We start from the raw sequence: 13,697 nt of genomic DNA on the forward strand, positions 1-13,697 counted from the left end.
CTAGAAAAGCAACAGACAAATGATAATAACTGGAAAGGTTCCTTCTGTCTCTTGCTTATTTCTGCTAATACCAGTGCCCAACACTGGACACCCATCTGCTCCTATGCCTAATCTCACCCTCTCCAAGCCCTTCACCAAAATATAGGGCCAGATATGCTACATCACCTTAGGGCATGAACTACCACTACCACTGGAAGTCAGCAAGAGAAAAGCTCCCCTTTCCCGAAATGCCTGTGAAAAACCTCACTTTGAATGAGTCTCCTTCAAAACTCCCCTATAAAGTAGCTTTTAATGGCAGTATCGGCTCAGTTTTCAGTTGGAGAAACTGGGGTTGAAAGGTGCAACAGCCAGGAATCCTAGCAGTATCTGTCACCATTTTTAAAATACACCTAAATCTAGCTTTAGATATTTCTTGCCATGCATTAAAAATTGTATCTTGTAAACATGTTGAACTAGCAGCTGTAACAAACCCACGAAGGAGGAAAGAATTCCCCTGGTGAGAGACAGGCATCATTTACAGTAGTCTCTCCACAGCTTAATTGAACAGAGTGGCCTTCCAGCATGCTCCAAACACCAAGAGAGGCAGGCTGCCTTGGAATTAAGGATAATTTGTTACAGAGTTGAAGGCTACTCACGGACACCGCTCTGTTGACAAGTATCTGTTCACCGCAGTGGAAAGATTCCCGTTTGGTACAACAGGCCTTAGATCAGAGCCATCCAGAGCAAAATGCAGCTTCAGCAGTACTGCCTCAGGTCATTTCTAGACTGGTAATAGCTGAGTATAACTCAACACAGCAAATGATGTGGTTCCTCTCACAGGCGATGCCAAAACCATTGTGGTTTTACTGCTCCAAAGCAGCAACATAAAATTCACCAGGCACCAGAGTGGGTGCTGACCCTGCAAAGTGGCTGACACGCATTTTGGTGACCCGTGGTAGAGCTGAAGGCCTAGAGCAACGCTGAGTCCCCTTCATACTCAAAACTTTCAGTTTCAAGCTACTGACTATGTCTACACCAAAAGGAAACGTAAAGTATTCTCAGCTGGGGAAAGAGTGTTTTGAAGATGCTGATATAGTACCTCAGAGAAAAAGAGGAACCAATGATACTGTGCATTTCAACACTTAATTGACACTATCTGTCCTTGGCCACAAAGATGACAGGCTTGATTAGCTCCTGTCGGTACGGCAGATCCTGAGCACCTCTGAAAGCAGGCGATTAATGTGTCTAAATACAGAGCTAGAAGGCTAATGCTTGACACTTCCTCTACGCTCCAAATGAAAATGATGTCTTCAGTCTTCTGCTGACCATTCAGTCACTGATGTACCATTCAGGTGACAGTTTCTTTGGATTTTCCTCTCCATCTTTACACATGCCTCTTTAGAGCGGCAGATAAAGGAACAAACGGAAGTAGGCCTAAAAATAGGTCACTTAATATTTTTGCTTAGAAAAGGAATGATGATATCTGTTTGTGCAAAGGTTCATGCTCAGGACAGGTACACCCATCATCATGATTTACTGCTCTTTTTTGCTTACATTTTTTTTTTATTGCTGTCATATATAAACAATAAAAGAGAATAAACTTTCCAGATACCAGTTGTGACACTTCTACCCACTTTGCCCTCCTTCTCTGAGGAGAAAATGCCACCATCTCTTCTACCCATGGGCAAAATCCCTGCCTGCTGTCCCTTTGAGCAACCCTTCAGGAGAATGCTGCCCTGTTCAGCAGGTTTTCCCACTTCCGGAGCAACTGTGCAGATCAGACAAGGCCACAGGACACTAACTCTCACAGTGCAGCCAATCCATGCAGCTCAGGCATGTGCATCGCCCCAAGGCAATGCCATCTGGGTGCTGTGCAGTCAGTGGCCCACTTAGCCACCCAGTCCCTGGTACAAGAGGGAATAGTGGGCACCCCCATTTCACAGCTGCACAGTAGAGGCACAGAGCAGTCAACTGCCAGAAATAAACTTGTGTAGTCCCTCTTCCAGGTTAGTATCTGCCCTACTGGGCCAATTTTCTTCTACATCTGAGTGTTCAGACAGCATTAATTCAAGGGGACATGTCCGTGCAGGACTGGTTGGGGCGATGGCTCTGTAATCACAACAGGGGCTAGCAGCCACGGGGAACAGCCACATAGTGAGAGGTGTAATTTCAAAGGGACAGTTCTGGAAGAAACATTATCTTAGTTTTTAAGATGGTCACACTCAGCAGTATACCTCTTAGATTACTTCTCCAGGTATCAAATGCTATCATGTTTTCCATAAGGCCAGAATCTAGCTTCTAAACTGGAACTGGTTTCAAAGTCACTGTGTCTTTGTAAGTTCTGAGGAGAGTTTCAACAGTTCAAACACTTTAGCTGTATTACACAGTCAAACTCCATCAATACGAATTCTGCCTGATAAAGACTACCTAACTCAAGCAACAGATATTGGATAGCATAGAAATCCATTCTAGCTTGCTTTTAATTAGATCACTAATAGTCTACATTTGTACTGTATTTCACACTGAAAGGCATCAAAACCTACTGAAGACTGCATATGTGACCGGAATAAAGATCCTCTCTCAGCCAAAGACAGAGTATGTAACAATTGTTATTAATCAGGTAAACTGCTTCTAGACAAAGCTGGTAGGCCCAAGCAAGAAACAAGTGTGGATATAACAGCAACTGTGGGACTGATATGCTTTTGCATTCCTTAGCATTTTTTTATGCTAAAAACAGATGTATTTTTTAAAATCCACCCCCTTATCACTACTTGTTAATTGTTAATTTTTTCCATTAACTCCCATTTCACATGATTACATGCTCAGTTCAAGTTTAACTAGCTTCTATCATACTTGTTTTTCTTACAAAAATGACTAGTTGCATTTTGCAGCTGATGCTTCTTCTGTCAGCTTTGGCCTTCGTTCTCAACACTCCCCCTTATCTAGCTGCAGCTGTTTCTTGTGACTTTGATATTTTTTGCCTGTAATATCCAGAAGGGCTCCTTTGTTTTTCAGATTGCTTAGCACACTGAGCTAACCAATTACTCTTCCAGCACCCACCATGCAAATGCAGCCACCTCTGGAGTGGACCACAGTAATTGGAATAGAAATAGCAACTCTGCACAACAGAGAACATTTTAAACTGTAAACAACATTATTCTCCAGTTGAAACTGCACCTGAAATCTTAGATGGACAAAACCCTGGAATTTGGGAAAACAGCAGGTAAGCATTGCTCTTCCCATAAGAACTGCTATGGATGTTTTCATGGCTCTAAGCAGCTGAGACTTGCTGTAAAACTCCACCCATCCCACCCCATCTTTCGCCACACAATCCCACTCTCCCCTTTAGGGGCACTGATTCAGCTCCAGCCCAAAGAGACAAATGTTACCAATTATATCCAAAACGCCAGTTCTTGTTCCAAATATGCTGTTCCTATCAAATTCCTCACCAAATATTAAGCCATCCTTCTCCTACTAGCTTCTCAGAGCCTAATAGGCTCACAACTCAAGGGAAATGAAATAAGGCAATAAGCAGCCACCAATCTACCCTGCCTTGGGCAACTTTTGGGCAACTTCATCCGACAAGGCTGTTTGGGTAAAATGGTGCCACATGGCATATTCCTGACTATGAAGTGCTTCCCCTGAAACTCCGAGAATAGGGATAAAACTGGACCTTGTCCTCAAAGACCTGTTTGGCTGATGCACAGAACCAGCCTGTGACCCTGCTTTGAAAAGGGTGTTGAACCAGATGATCCCCATAGGTCCTTTCAAACCTAAATTAGTCTATGAATTATTTGGAGACCAAAGCAACAATGGATTGAAGGGCTGGGAGAAAATGTCAGTGTGTGAAAGGATCGTCCACTTACCACCTAATATGCCAAAATAAAACCAGAGAGCTAATAAACTGACAGCTGTTCTCCTTGAAGCTACTCTCCCTTCATTTCTTACCCCTGCTCTGTAGCTATCTCCCTGCGGTACCAGCAATGGTTCATAGCTACGAAGCCTGTCGCCAGAGTAATCTGCTCTCACCGCTTCCATCTAGAGCATATTGGTGGGTCAGCCCTGAAAGGAAACCAGCACTACTCCTCCTTACCTTCCACTATGAGCCACACTTGCTGTGATTCTTCCTTCTTCCCCCCGTTCTCAACCTGGCACCAGTACTTCCCAGAATCTGTCCGCTCGACGGATTTCAAGCTGAAAAAAGTCAAAAGCCATATCGATATTTTACGTGGATTAAGCACGGTTTTGCCCCAAAGGACCCTCCAAGTGTTTGGCAAACCAGATGCACAGACAACACCCACTGAAATGCAGCCAGCTCTGGGGAGGAGGGCAACAGCCAACCAGCACAAAGCATGCGGCAAAACAGTGGAAAAAGGAGGCTCCTCTCTGGAGTGAATGGAGGGAATCCTCAGTAGAGCAGACAGACCTTCCTCGGAAATATCCACGCAGACAACCCGTAATTTGTGTCCTCTGAAAACAGGAAGGGATTGCTCACCTCCTGGATTTGGAACAGTGATTCTAGCTAGTCTTCAAGAATAACAGCTTGGCCTACAATGTCTAAGCTAGTAGGAAACTCCAAATCACAAACCTCTTAACAAGTTTTGCTTCAGTTAGGGACTAGGACGGCTAACAGCCTCACACTGGAATAAATGGGTCAGAAGGGAGTCCCCTCACTCCAACTGCACTCAGTGTTACCCTCCTAAGAGCACTTCATATGGCAAAATTCGTTGGGTCTGACTCTCAGTTCATGATTTCACAGGAGCTATGCGGGCCTATTCCAGCACAGGACCACATTCCACGAACCCTTCTGTGTCCTCCCTTGCTCAGCAACAACTCCTCTTCCAAGAAGATGAGGCCAAGCAAGTAAAGGCAGTCACGGGGACTGACTAGTATTCAAGTTGTAGACTTCCCATTCAGGGGAGAAATTCTGCTTTGTTCCACCACTGTAAATCTGCAGTAGTTCCACTGCCTTTAACAACAGTAGGCTAGCCTTATGTGCAGGTAAATAAGGGCAGAATTCAGTCCCAAAGCTGCAAGGTCTCAGCTACCAAAGGCACCAGTGGGACTCCGAGCGTCTGTTGATGTACATATGCTGATTGCCCCCCCTTGGGATGTGCAGCCATGCGTCTGCTGCCATGCAGGGATCCTGAGCAGATCTGATGCCCACTTTTCTAATGCTAGCAGTGTGTCTTGAGGAAGGAGGAGAATGTCTCAGGATGGAAGACAGAAAAGGGAGAGTGCTTGCTGAAATGCACAAAACGATCCCACTACAGCCTGATTTTCAGAGCTGTACCTTCAGATGGCATCAGCTGTCCTGCCCATCCAGCCGCACGTTCTGAAACACAGTGATCGTAGGAGAAAGTCACACAGCAGGTGATAGAAATGATCGCTTTACGAGGAGAAAGGAAAAAGGAGAAAAATATGGACACATCTAGACTGAGCAACCCAACTCAGCCCTGGTGCTGCAGAAAATTCTCGATGCAGGAAAATGAGATGCAAGAAAGGAGATCAGACTGGGAGACTCCAAGGGGCAATGAGATTTAACTAGTAGAACAGAGGGGAGGTAAATGGTACAGTTTCAAGATGAACTATTTCCACAACAATGTTACAAGATAGGAAAAATCTGTGCCTAGTAAAATTATCAGTGTTTATTAGAGACCAGCTTTATCACAGAGACTTTTGGTTCCCAGAATCAGGGACTCCAAGCTATGCTAATCCAAGAGGCCTAAGAGGGGAGGAAGCCTGAGCTCACAAATGACTGATTCTCAATCAGTCAGCAGTTCTGAGTCCTCACACTGATGGCATACTTGCTTGTACAAGCTTCCTCTATGTGTACAGGGGGCCAGAGCAGAACCTGGGGTCTTCTTTAACCCAGTACCTTCAGAACCAACTGACATCCACTTCTGCTGAAATAAAGGCATAGAGAGAGGCTTTGCAGAAGTGAGTTTTTGAGCCTCTGAGTAGGGCAGGCCTGATACTTTGTGCAGTATACATACAGGAAAAGTTTCTCACAAAAACAACTCAGGATTGGTTCAGGTGACAAACACTCCTCCTCAAGAAAGAAAGAGGATGCAGTCTTGGGAGTCTCATTTCAATTAACAAGTCTCACTCTTTAGTCAGACTGAGAGCGCAAGAGAGGGAAAGTAAGAGAACTGAATGAGTATGAGAGAGAGAACCTACTTATATAAGTCAGACTTTAGTCTTCCTGCTGCACAGCAGAAGACGACGAACAAACAAGGCAAGAACATTCTTTCACCTTGAAGTCACGTCTCAAGCATCAGGAGCATTAGCAAAGCACCTGTCACCGCAGTAGTCAGGAAATCAATAAGGTTCTAGTGCATAAAGTCTTAGCCCACAGTGGCTTCAGTTCTGCTCTCAGTTATGTCCTTGCAGCACTCTGAACTGCAGATCCTAAAGACCCTGCCCCACTGAGGTCACTGCAGTTGCACAGATACAGCTGACAGCAGAACACTGTGCAATAGTTTCTGTGATATTCCTCCTTCTCTGCATCTGTTGTACCTGAGGAAGCCGATCCAGTGCTCTTCATCTACTGGAATGTACACCTGGTCTACGCCTTGCACCACTGCTCCGTCCTTGATCCACAACATCTCAGGATCTTCCATTCCCTCGAGGCTGCAATTTAGTTTCACGGGTTGACCCTGGGACACCTTTAATTTGATTGGAGATCCTGTAAATTTCATACCTAAAAAAAAAATACTACTCCGCCCCACCCCCAGAAGAAGGGGGGTTGGAGTAGAGCAAATTACTCTAGGTTGGTGGTCTGGAATTACATACCCTACCAGCACACACTGCACAGGGGTCTGCTAGTCTCATCACTGCTCTACTGTGTTTGCTACATGATAATCAAAGCACTGACACTGCAATTGTCAGAGAAAGGTGAAGGCTCAGCCCGTACCTGGGTCTTTTTTCAATTCAGCGCTCACTCATGTAGCAGCAGGGTAAGCTTCCACAGAGCAGTGCCCAGGCAGAGCCAGACAGAAATGCTGGGAGCTTCACTGTGCCAGCGATGCAGCAGCCCTAACTAGGTCCTCTCAACACAGTACCACACCTCCCTCTCCTCCTCCAGCTTGAACTTCATCTAGGGTGTTCCCACACTGCTAAGAAATCATTGTACTTGCTCTGTTGTGCGCATCTGTAAAGAGCTGGGATCCGAGAAAGAATCAATTACACCATGTTATTCGGTGTACCCTGTTCCTCTGCATTACAGAAAGCTTCTCTGCAATTTACAAAACCCACGAAAGCAAAGCCTATTTTACAGCACACCTTGCAGAGGAGCCAAACTGTTTACAGAACACGTATTTCTGTCGTGTGATGTGGGTGTAGGCTTGAACGAGCCTCCCTGACCCTTCAGTCCAGTCAGAGGGCTCAGAGCTCAGTAGTTGTGACTCAAGCAGCAGGGTGGGAGTCAGTGGAGCTGCTCAGAATTACATCGACATAGAAGTGATCAGAATTTGGCCCAGAGCACTGTAGCATGTGTGGGTGGTTGGGGAGTGTTTCCCTCAAGCAGAAGTGAATATACGGAATGCATTACCATGAGAAACCACAGAAGCCAACTGTGTAAGTACATTTAAGAAAGATGGGCATATAAAGGAAGAACCAGAGGATCAAAGGAGACTGTGGGAAAGCAGGAAGGGGGAAAATAAATGTAAAGCTAGTTTTCTTAGAGAGAGTGGCCATTTCCCATGCAGTGGCACAGGACTGACAGACCAGAACAGGTCTAGTCTGGTTCAGTAATATGCCCTGGCAGCGGTCTCCACATCCTTTATGGAAAAAAAAAGAAAAAAAGAAAAAGAAAAGGAAAAAGGATTCCATCATTCCACTGCTTTCGTGCAACCATATATCACAGTACATTACAACTTAAAGCAGTTCACCGGCTGGTCAGCTCTCCCACAGGATGCCTTCCTAGCCTACAAAACCAGATGGAAAAATGCCACTTGTGAAATGCAGAGCCCTGTGAAGTAAGCAGCCCTGTCCCTCTCAAACTCTGTTACAGCCTGAACCGTGACTGAATATAGAGATGTTCTGCTGTGCCACTTCCCTTTTGCCAACACATGCCCTCCCGCAGCTGCTGGGGCCATGCTTCACAGGGTACGGCAGCAGCTGGGCACATTTGCAGCTTTGCTGTAACAACGGGAGAAGAGAGAGCCCGCGCTTTGTGACCAGCTAGCGCTCTGCCTCCAGCAGCAAGCGCTCAGCGGCACACCAGGGGCCTGAGAGTGACGGCAGCACACCGGCAGAAAGACCTTATTCCTTCTTTTAATGAGTTTCCCCAGCCTGTTAACAGCTGGTTTCCAACACTCAGTCTTTTGCCCTTCTATCTGTTGTTATCAACTTAGCAAACTCACTAAAAGCATGGAAAAACTGGTAAGATGATCGGTCTAGTTTAGCTGCTGCAGCTCTTTTGCAGGGCTAAGGATTTAATCACCTTGGGTGAGGATGATCTAACCTTGCATTACTTAACTGCTCTGTAACACAAATTACATGTCCCAGTGCGTGCCAGAAAGCATCCTCCCTTTCCCCACTCACAGTATTGGAAGAAAACATGAAAGCTTCATGCAGTTCTCTCTGTATTACAGAAAACTAACGTAGCCAGGTTGCTAAGTGCACACAAAAATTATCAGACACTTTAATTACAGGTGCCTTAATGGAGCAGCAAACTACTCTGCTTTCCTTAGACAGCTCTGCTGAAAGAGTTAACCACAAACTAAACAATGAAGTGTCTTTAGAGACTCTTTATGGTTTCAGTTCCCATACAAATTAATGATGGAGGAAATTAAAATAGAGTACAAATGTACAGCCTACGTTGTAATTCTCTACGTCACCTAAGTATTAATCCCTCCATCATGATTAACTGAGAGGAAGAAATACTAATCAGGAATCTTTAATAGATTTCACAGGTTTTTTTAAAAAAATCAACCTGAGCTGAAGCATCTTTTCCTGCAGGTATTAGGCAGGAACACATAGGACGTCAATATGGATTTTAATTTCCACTTTTTCCCTCCTTTGACTCTCCCACTCCTGATTTCTCATCTGATGACATTTTCGTCAGCACAAGAAATAACCTCATCCAGATAGATTCCCCCAAGCCTACCTGTAACAACTGCAGAAGTTGAAATGTATAGTTGACTACCAGGAAATAAAATTGTATTAAATTGTATTCAATTTCTTATCAACCAGTTGTCGGACAGAATTGACAGCATTCGAACACACTGGTTGTCAAAATATGCAACACGTCTTCTTTTTTCCTAGTTTGCCATCTCTGATTATTTGGATTACAAGAACAGAAATAGGGGGTTTTTTAAGTTATTTTTAGAGTGGTGAGAGGAAGATGTCTACCAATGCACACTAAGGGAAAGGTCTTGCTCCTTAGGACCCAGGTCTACCATCAAGCTCGTAAGGCAGCCTCCAAACACAACGTGCCTTCACAATTCTGCTCCACATGCAACGCTGAGCCTGAACTCCCAGGGAGGTCAGCGGGAGGCTCGCTCAGGCACGGAAGGGCTCTCACACCGCCTCTGTCCGCGTCTACTCAGAGGTGAAACTTCAGAGAATTAGTTCAGCAGGAAAACCACGGAAAGCCACTCCGGAATGCATTAGCACCCGGCTTTCCTCCGTGGCGATCTGAGCTAAGCAAATACCAGAGCAACGCCTCTGCAAGCAATGAGAAAAGAGTATTTGGACTGCTACTCGCTGCTCCCGCTGCGCGGCCACGCAGGCGAGTGCCGCTGCCGCCGCCGGCGGGCCCCTCTCCCCGGCGGGCACCGAGCCGGGCGGTCCCGAGGGGCAGGGCAGAGCCCCGGCGCGGCGGCCCCGCGGCGGAGGGAGGTCGCCGCGCCCCGGGAGGCCCCCGGGGACCCCCCGCTCTCCGCCGGGGCTCGGCGCCGCCGAGCGCCAGGCCGCGCCGCCCGTCCGGGCCACCTGTAGCCGCGGCGGCGGCGAGCGGGCCGGGCCGCCCCCCTCGCGGCGCCGGCAGCCCCGCAGCCCCGCGGGGCGGGCGGCCGCCGGCGCCGGGCGCAGCAGCTCCCTCCCCGCCGAGCCGAGCCGAGGCACGGCCGGGCGCCCCCTCCCCCCCACCGCCCCTCAGCGGGGAGCCTCCGCCAACGGCCGCCCCCCGCCAACGGCCGCCGGCGCCAACGGCCGCCCCCCGCCGGGCTGTCAGCGCCTCACCTGCCGCGGCGGCGACGTCCCGGAGCACCGCAGCCCACAGTCCCAGCCACAGGAGCCGCGGGATCGCCATGCTCCGCTTCAGCTCCATCTCTCCTGCTCCACCATCCTCCCCCCAGCTCCCGCCGGCTCGGGGGGCGGCCGCAGCCCCGCGGCGTCTCCCGGCGCCCGCGTCCTCCAGGAGGCGGCGGCGGCGACGCGACAACTTCGGCCGCGGCCCCGGGGGCGGACGGCAGGAGGGCGCGCTCGGCGGGGCGGCCCCGGTCCCGCTCGCTGTCCTGGTCCTGGTCCTGGTCCTGGTCCCGATCCCGGTCCCGGTCCCGGTCCCGGTCCCGGTCCCGGTCCCGGTCCCGGTCCCGCTGGCTGCGCGGCGCCGCCGCAGGACGCTCTGCCCCTGCCGGCGCGCGGCGGCGGCTGCTCCGCTCCGTCTTATCTTCTCGGCCGGGAAATGGCGCTGTGGGGCGGCCGCGCCGCGGCGGGGCCCCGCTGACATCACGGCTCATGAATATGCAGCCGCGGGCGCCGCCCGCCGCCGGGACGTGGCGGAGACTGGGAAATACCGGAGCGGGTGCCCCGCCGCGCCACGGGGTCCACGGGGTCCCCGGCCCGCGGCGCCAGCCCCGCCGCGGAGGGGGAGGGTGCGAGGCCCCGGGGGCGACCGGGGCAGGAGGCGGGGCGGGGCGAGGGGAGGGGAGGCAGGTGTGGGGCCCGTGTCCTCCAGGCAGGAGCCGCTTGGCCTGGCCTTCTTCTCTGCTCGTGGAGAAGTAGGGAGAGGTCTGGGCAAGGAGGTCTTTGCTTCCAGCAGCTATTGCAAAGGTCCTAGTACGGCGTGGAAAAGTCGCTGACAGATAATTCCAAAAAAACCCTCCTGGCACTGTCTTTTCACAGGAATTATGGTGAGAATCTCAGTTGAAAGACACCGTAAGGAGCAAAATCGTTATAACACAATGCAGTTTTCAGGCCTGCAATAGCAGTCAGGGTATGGCTCTTACCTAGTGGCTCTTGCAGTAATCTGGACACCTGGGCAAGCTGGGGAGCATGGCAAAATAGTGTCATGCCATTAGATGAATGGAGAAACTGAGGCCCAACGAGTTTACATAATTCCACCTCAAGTCCTGGGCTGTGCGCACCTTTTTTTTCCCGCACAGCCGTTTGCATTTCTGCTAGGAATTCCTAGGATTTTGGAGCCATGCCAAGGAAATTTCCTGACTGGAATGAAAATGTCACTCCACTCCGTCCCCGATTCTACAAGCTAAAATGAAGAGGCCAGGAGGAGACACTGACAAATCACCCTCCCCTGAGAGCTCGCGGGAAGCCTCGGTACCCTGGGGGACAGGGAATCGTGACACACCTCTCACTGCGATCATGATGGTGCTTGGGCTGCCAGGCTCTGCGCATGTTTGCTGAGAGCTTAAAGCACATTCACTGTCATTGCTCTCTCTCTCCCCCGTGTATCCATATATACCCATCTATGTATGTATGCTGCGTATTTCTGCGCTTACTCATGTGGATAGTGGCTTCTAGAAAGAAGCTACATTTTTCAATTTTAGTTGCCTCATGAGAAAAGTAGTGACCATTATAATAACACTGTGTTTCTATGGCATTTTTCATCTGAGGATTTCAAGCAGCTTTACAGTAACAGAGGCTTACTACACTATATTGGCCCCGTGGGCTCAGGAAAAGCTCCAGTTTACAAACAGGGAAGAGGAGGCACAGACAAGTGGTGTGACTTGACCAAGCCCATCCCGGGAGCCAGTGGCAGAGAGAGGCTCGATTCCAGGGCTTGCCTGTGCTTCAAGGAACATACTACATTTAATTCAAATGTCATACATGACCGTCCCAAAGGTAGGAAGGGAAGGGAAGGGCAGGGCTTTGCAATATTAGGGAATTAATCTGCATATAAACCTGTTTGACTTTTCCATGGATACAGAGACTAGAGCACAGCCCAGAGGTGCTGCCTATCCTGTCTCTGAGTATCAGCTGTGAATTTAATTAGTGATAAGCAAACCTCACAGAACATATGCAAGGCTCATGCTGAGAATGCCATCCCTTTTTATGGCTATTTGAATAAGGAGAAGCTTTCTTTTCATTCTGTGATTTATTCTCTTTCCTTCACTCCACTTTCTAGAAAGGAAATTTTCAGTCCAAATGTCGACAAATTTCTTAAGGCAGAGAATGTCCGTCAGAGTCATTCCTCTCCTTTTGGCTGGCTTTAATTACTTCAGTGCCCCCACCCAAACCCCAACCCAAACCAAAAAATCCTAGACCAACAAGAGCTTGTTTGTGTGCAAAGAGAAGTATGTAATAGGAAGTTTTTGTAGCATGACACAGGCCAGGCTCTGGACTGGTGTAAGTCAGGACAGCTTTCCTGGAAGCAGTAAAATAATGTGAATTTTCACTAGTAGGGAATCTGGCTTCAGGTCTTCTGAGAAGGGCTTTATGTCAACAGTGATAGGCAGGAAGAACCGCATGAAAATTGGACTGAAATCCTGTATGCACTGCCAGTTGGAGTGTAAACTGCTGTGGGAAAACTTACGGAGGAGTGCGATATTACCATGCAGAAATCAAGGAACTGGTAATTCTGAAATGCTTTTAGGAACGGAAGACAAATAAATTCTTCTGGCCTTTAGTGTCACTGAATGAAGTAACTTGGCTTTGTTCTCCCGGCCGGGCTACCAGTGACAGTGCTCCCTGCATGCAGACGAAGGGCATGTTACAGTGGCTCATAAATAAGCTAGTGCCTTCCTCCTCTCCATACCTCTTCTGTTGCAACAGCATGCTGTCATGTCTCACTGGGCTTGTTGGGTGGTGTAGGCACGTCCTAGAAAATGCCTAAAGGGCTGCACAATAATCAACAGTGAATTCCCAGTGATTTCTGAAGATGGGGAGAATGAAAAAGGAAGAAAGGAAAGGAAGAAGGAGGAATGGCAAGAGGAAGGACGGGAGGGAAGGAGAAAGGTGCTTGCTGGACTTCCTCACCTTCCTCTGATTTTCAGACTTTTTTAGTTATTGAGACCCTACAGGACAAGAGTGGGTCATCCACAGAAAGTACCCCCAAATGCCTATATTGTATGTCAGAAGCCATAACCCTAGCAGTTCAGCAAAAGCTGCTGGCTCGCACACACAGCTCCATTGCTGAAATAGTTTGTCTGCAATGGGATCAAAATCCCCTTGTTTTTTACGGGGTGTTTTCCATAGAGCTGCCTCATTTGCACTCTGATTTGAGAACCATGTCCTCTCCATTCTCTGACGCTGGATTTGAAGAGCAGTGCTATTCCCTCCATTGTAAGAGGACAGATCTGTCATCCTGCATTAATAGGCTGAAGTAATGGCAGGAGGGACAATAAAGCGACATTCAAGAGTCACAGGAGTAGCTCTGCTCTGCCATTTAGGAGGCCCAGATGACTGCTCAGATGCCTCCTGAACTGGTAATCTGTTGAAATCAGAATATTCAGCCCCAGGCCAGGATGGGAGCTGCTCCCAGCTTTCCAGTTACTACCGCAGATGCTCCAAGGGACAGCAGGGAATTCGGA

At 48.7% G+C, this 13,697-nt stretch overlaps 1 protein-coding gene across 8 annotated transcripts in view; it reads right to left on the reverse strand.

The window, feature by feature from the left end:
- Positions 1-10,772, reverse strand: part of TYRO3 (TYRO3 protein tyrosine kinase) — a 43,851-nt gene extending 33,079 nt beyond the window's left edge. The window contains exons 1-4 of one of the 8 annotated variants that reach the window (XM_064512613.1): positions 10,168-10,305; positions 6,499-6,682; positions 5,273-5,314; positions 4,073-4,173 (exon numbers count right to left, since the gene is read on the reverse strand). Coding sequence is in view for 7 of the 8 variants with exons in the window: in XM_026095701.2 (XP_025951486.1) it covers positions 4,073-4,173; positions 6,499-6,696; positions 10,168-10,667 (799 nt within the window). In the remaining variant the exon portion in view is untranslated. Of the gene's footprint in view, positions 1-4,072; positions 4,174-5,272; positions 5,315-6,498; positions 6,697-10,167 lie in introns of all 8 variants that reach the window. The other 7 variants (XM_026095701.2, XM_026095700.2, XM_026095703.2 and 4 more) reach the window with 7 other exon arrangements.
- Positions 10,773-13,697: the final 2,925 nt, after the last annotated feature.

Source organism: Dromaius novaehollandiae, chromosome 5 (assembly GCF_036370855.1).
Source record: "Dromaius novaehollandiae isolate bDroNov1 chromosome 5, bDroNov1.hap1, whole genome shotgun sequence".
NCBI lineage: Eukaryota > Metazoa > Chordata > Aves > Casuariiformes > Dromaiidae > Dromaius > Dromaius novaehollandiae.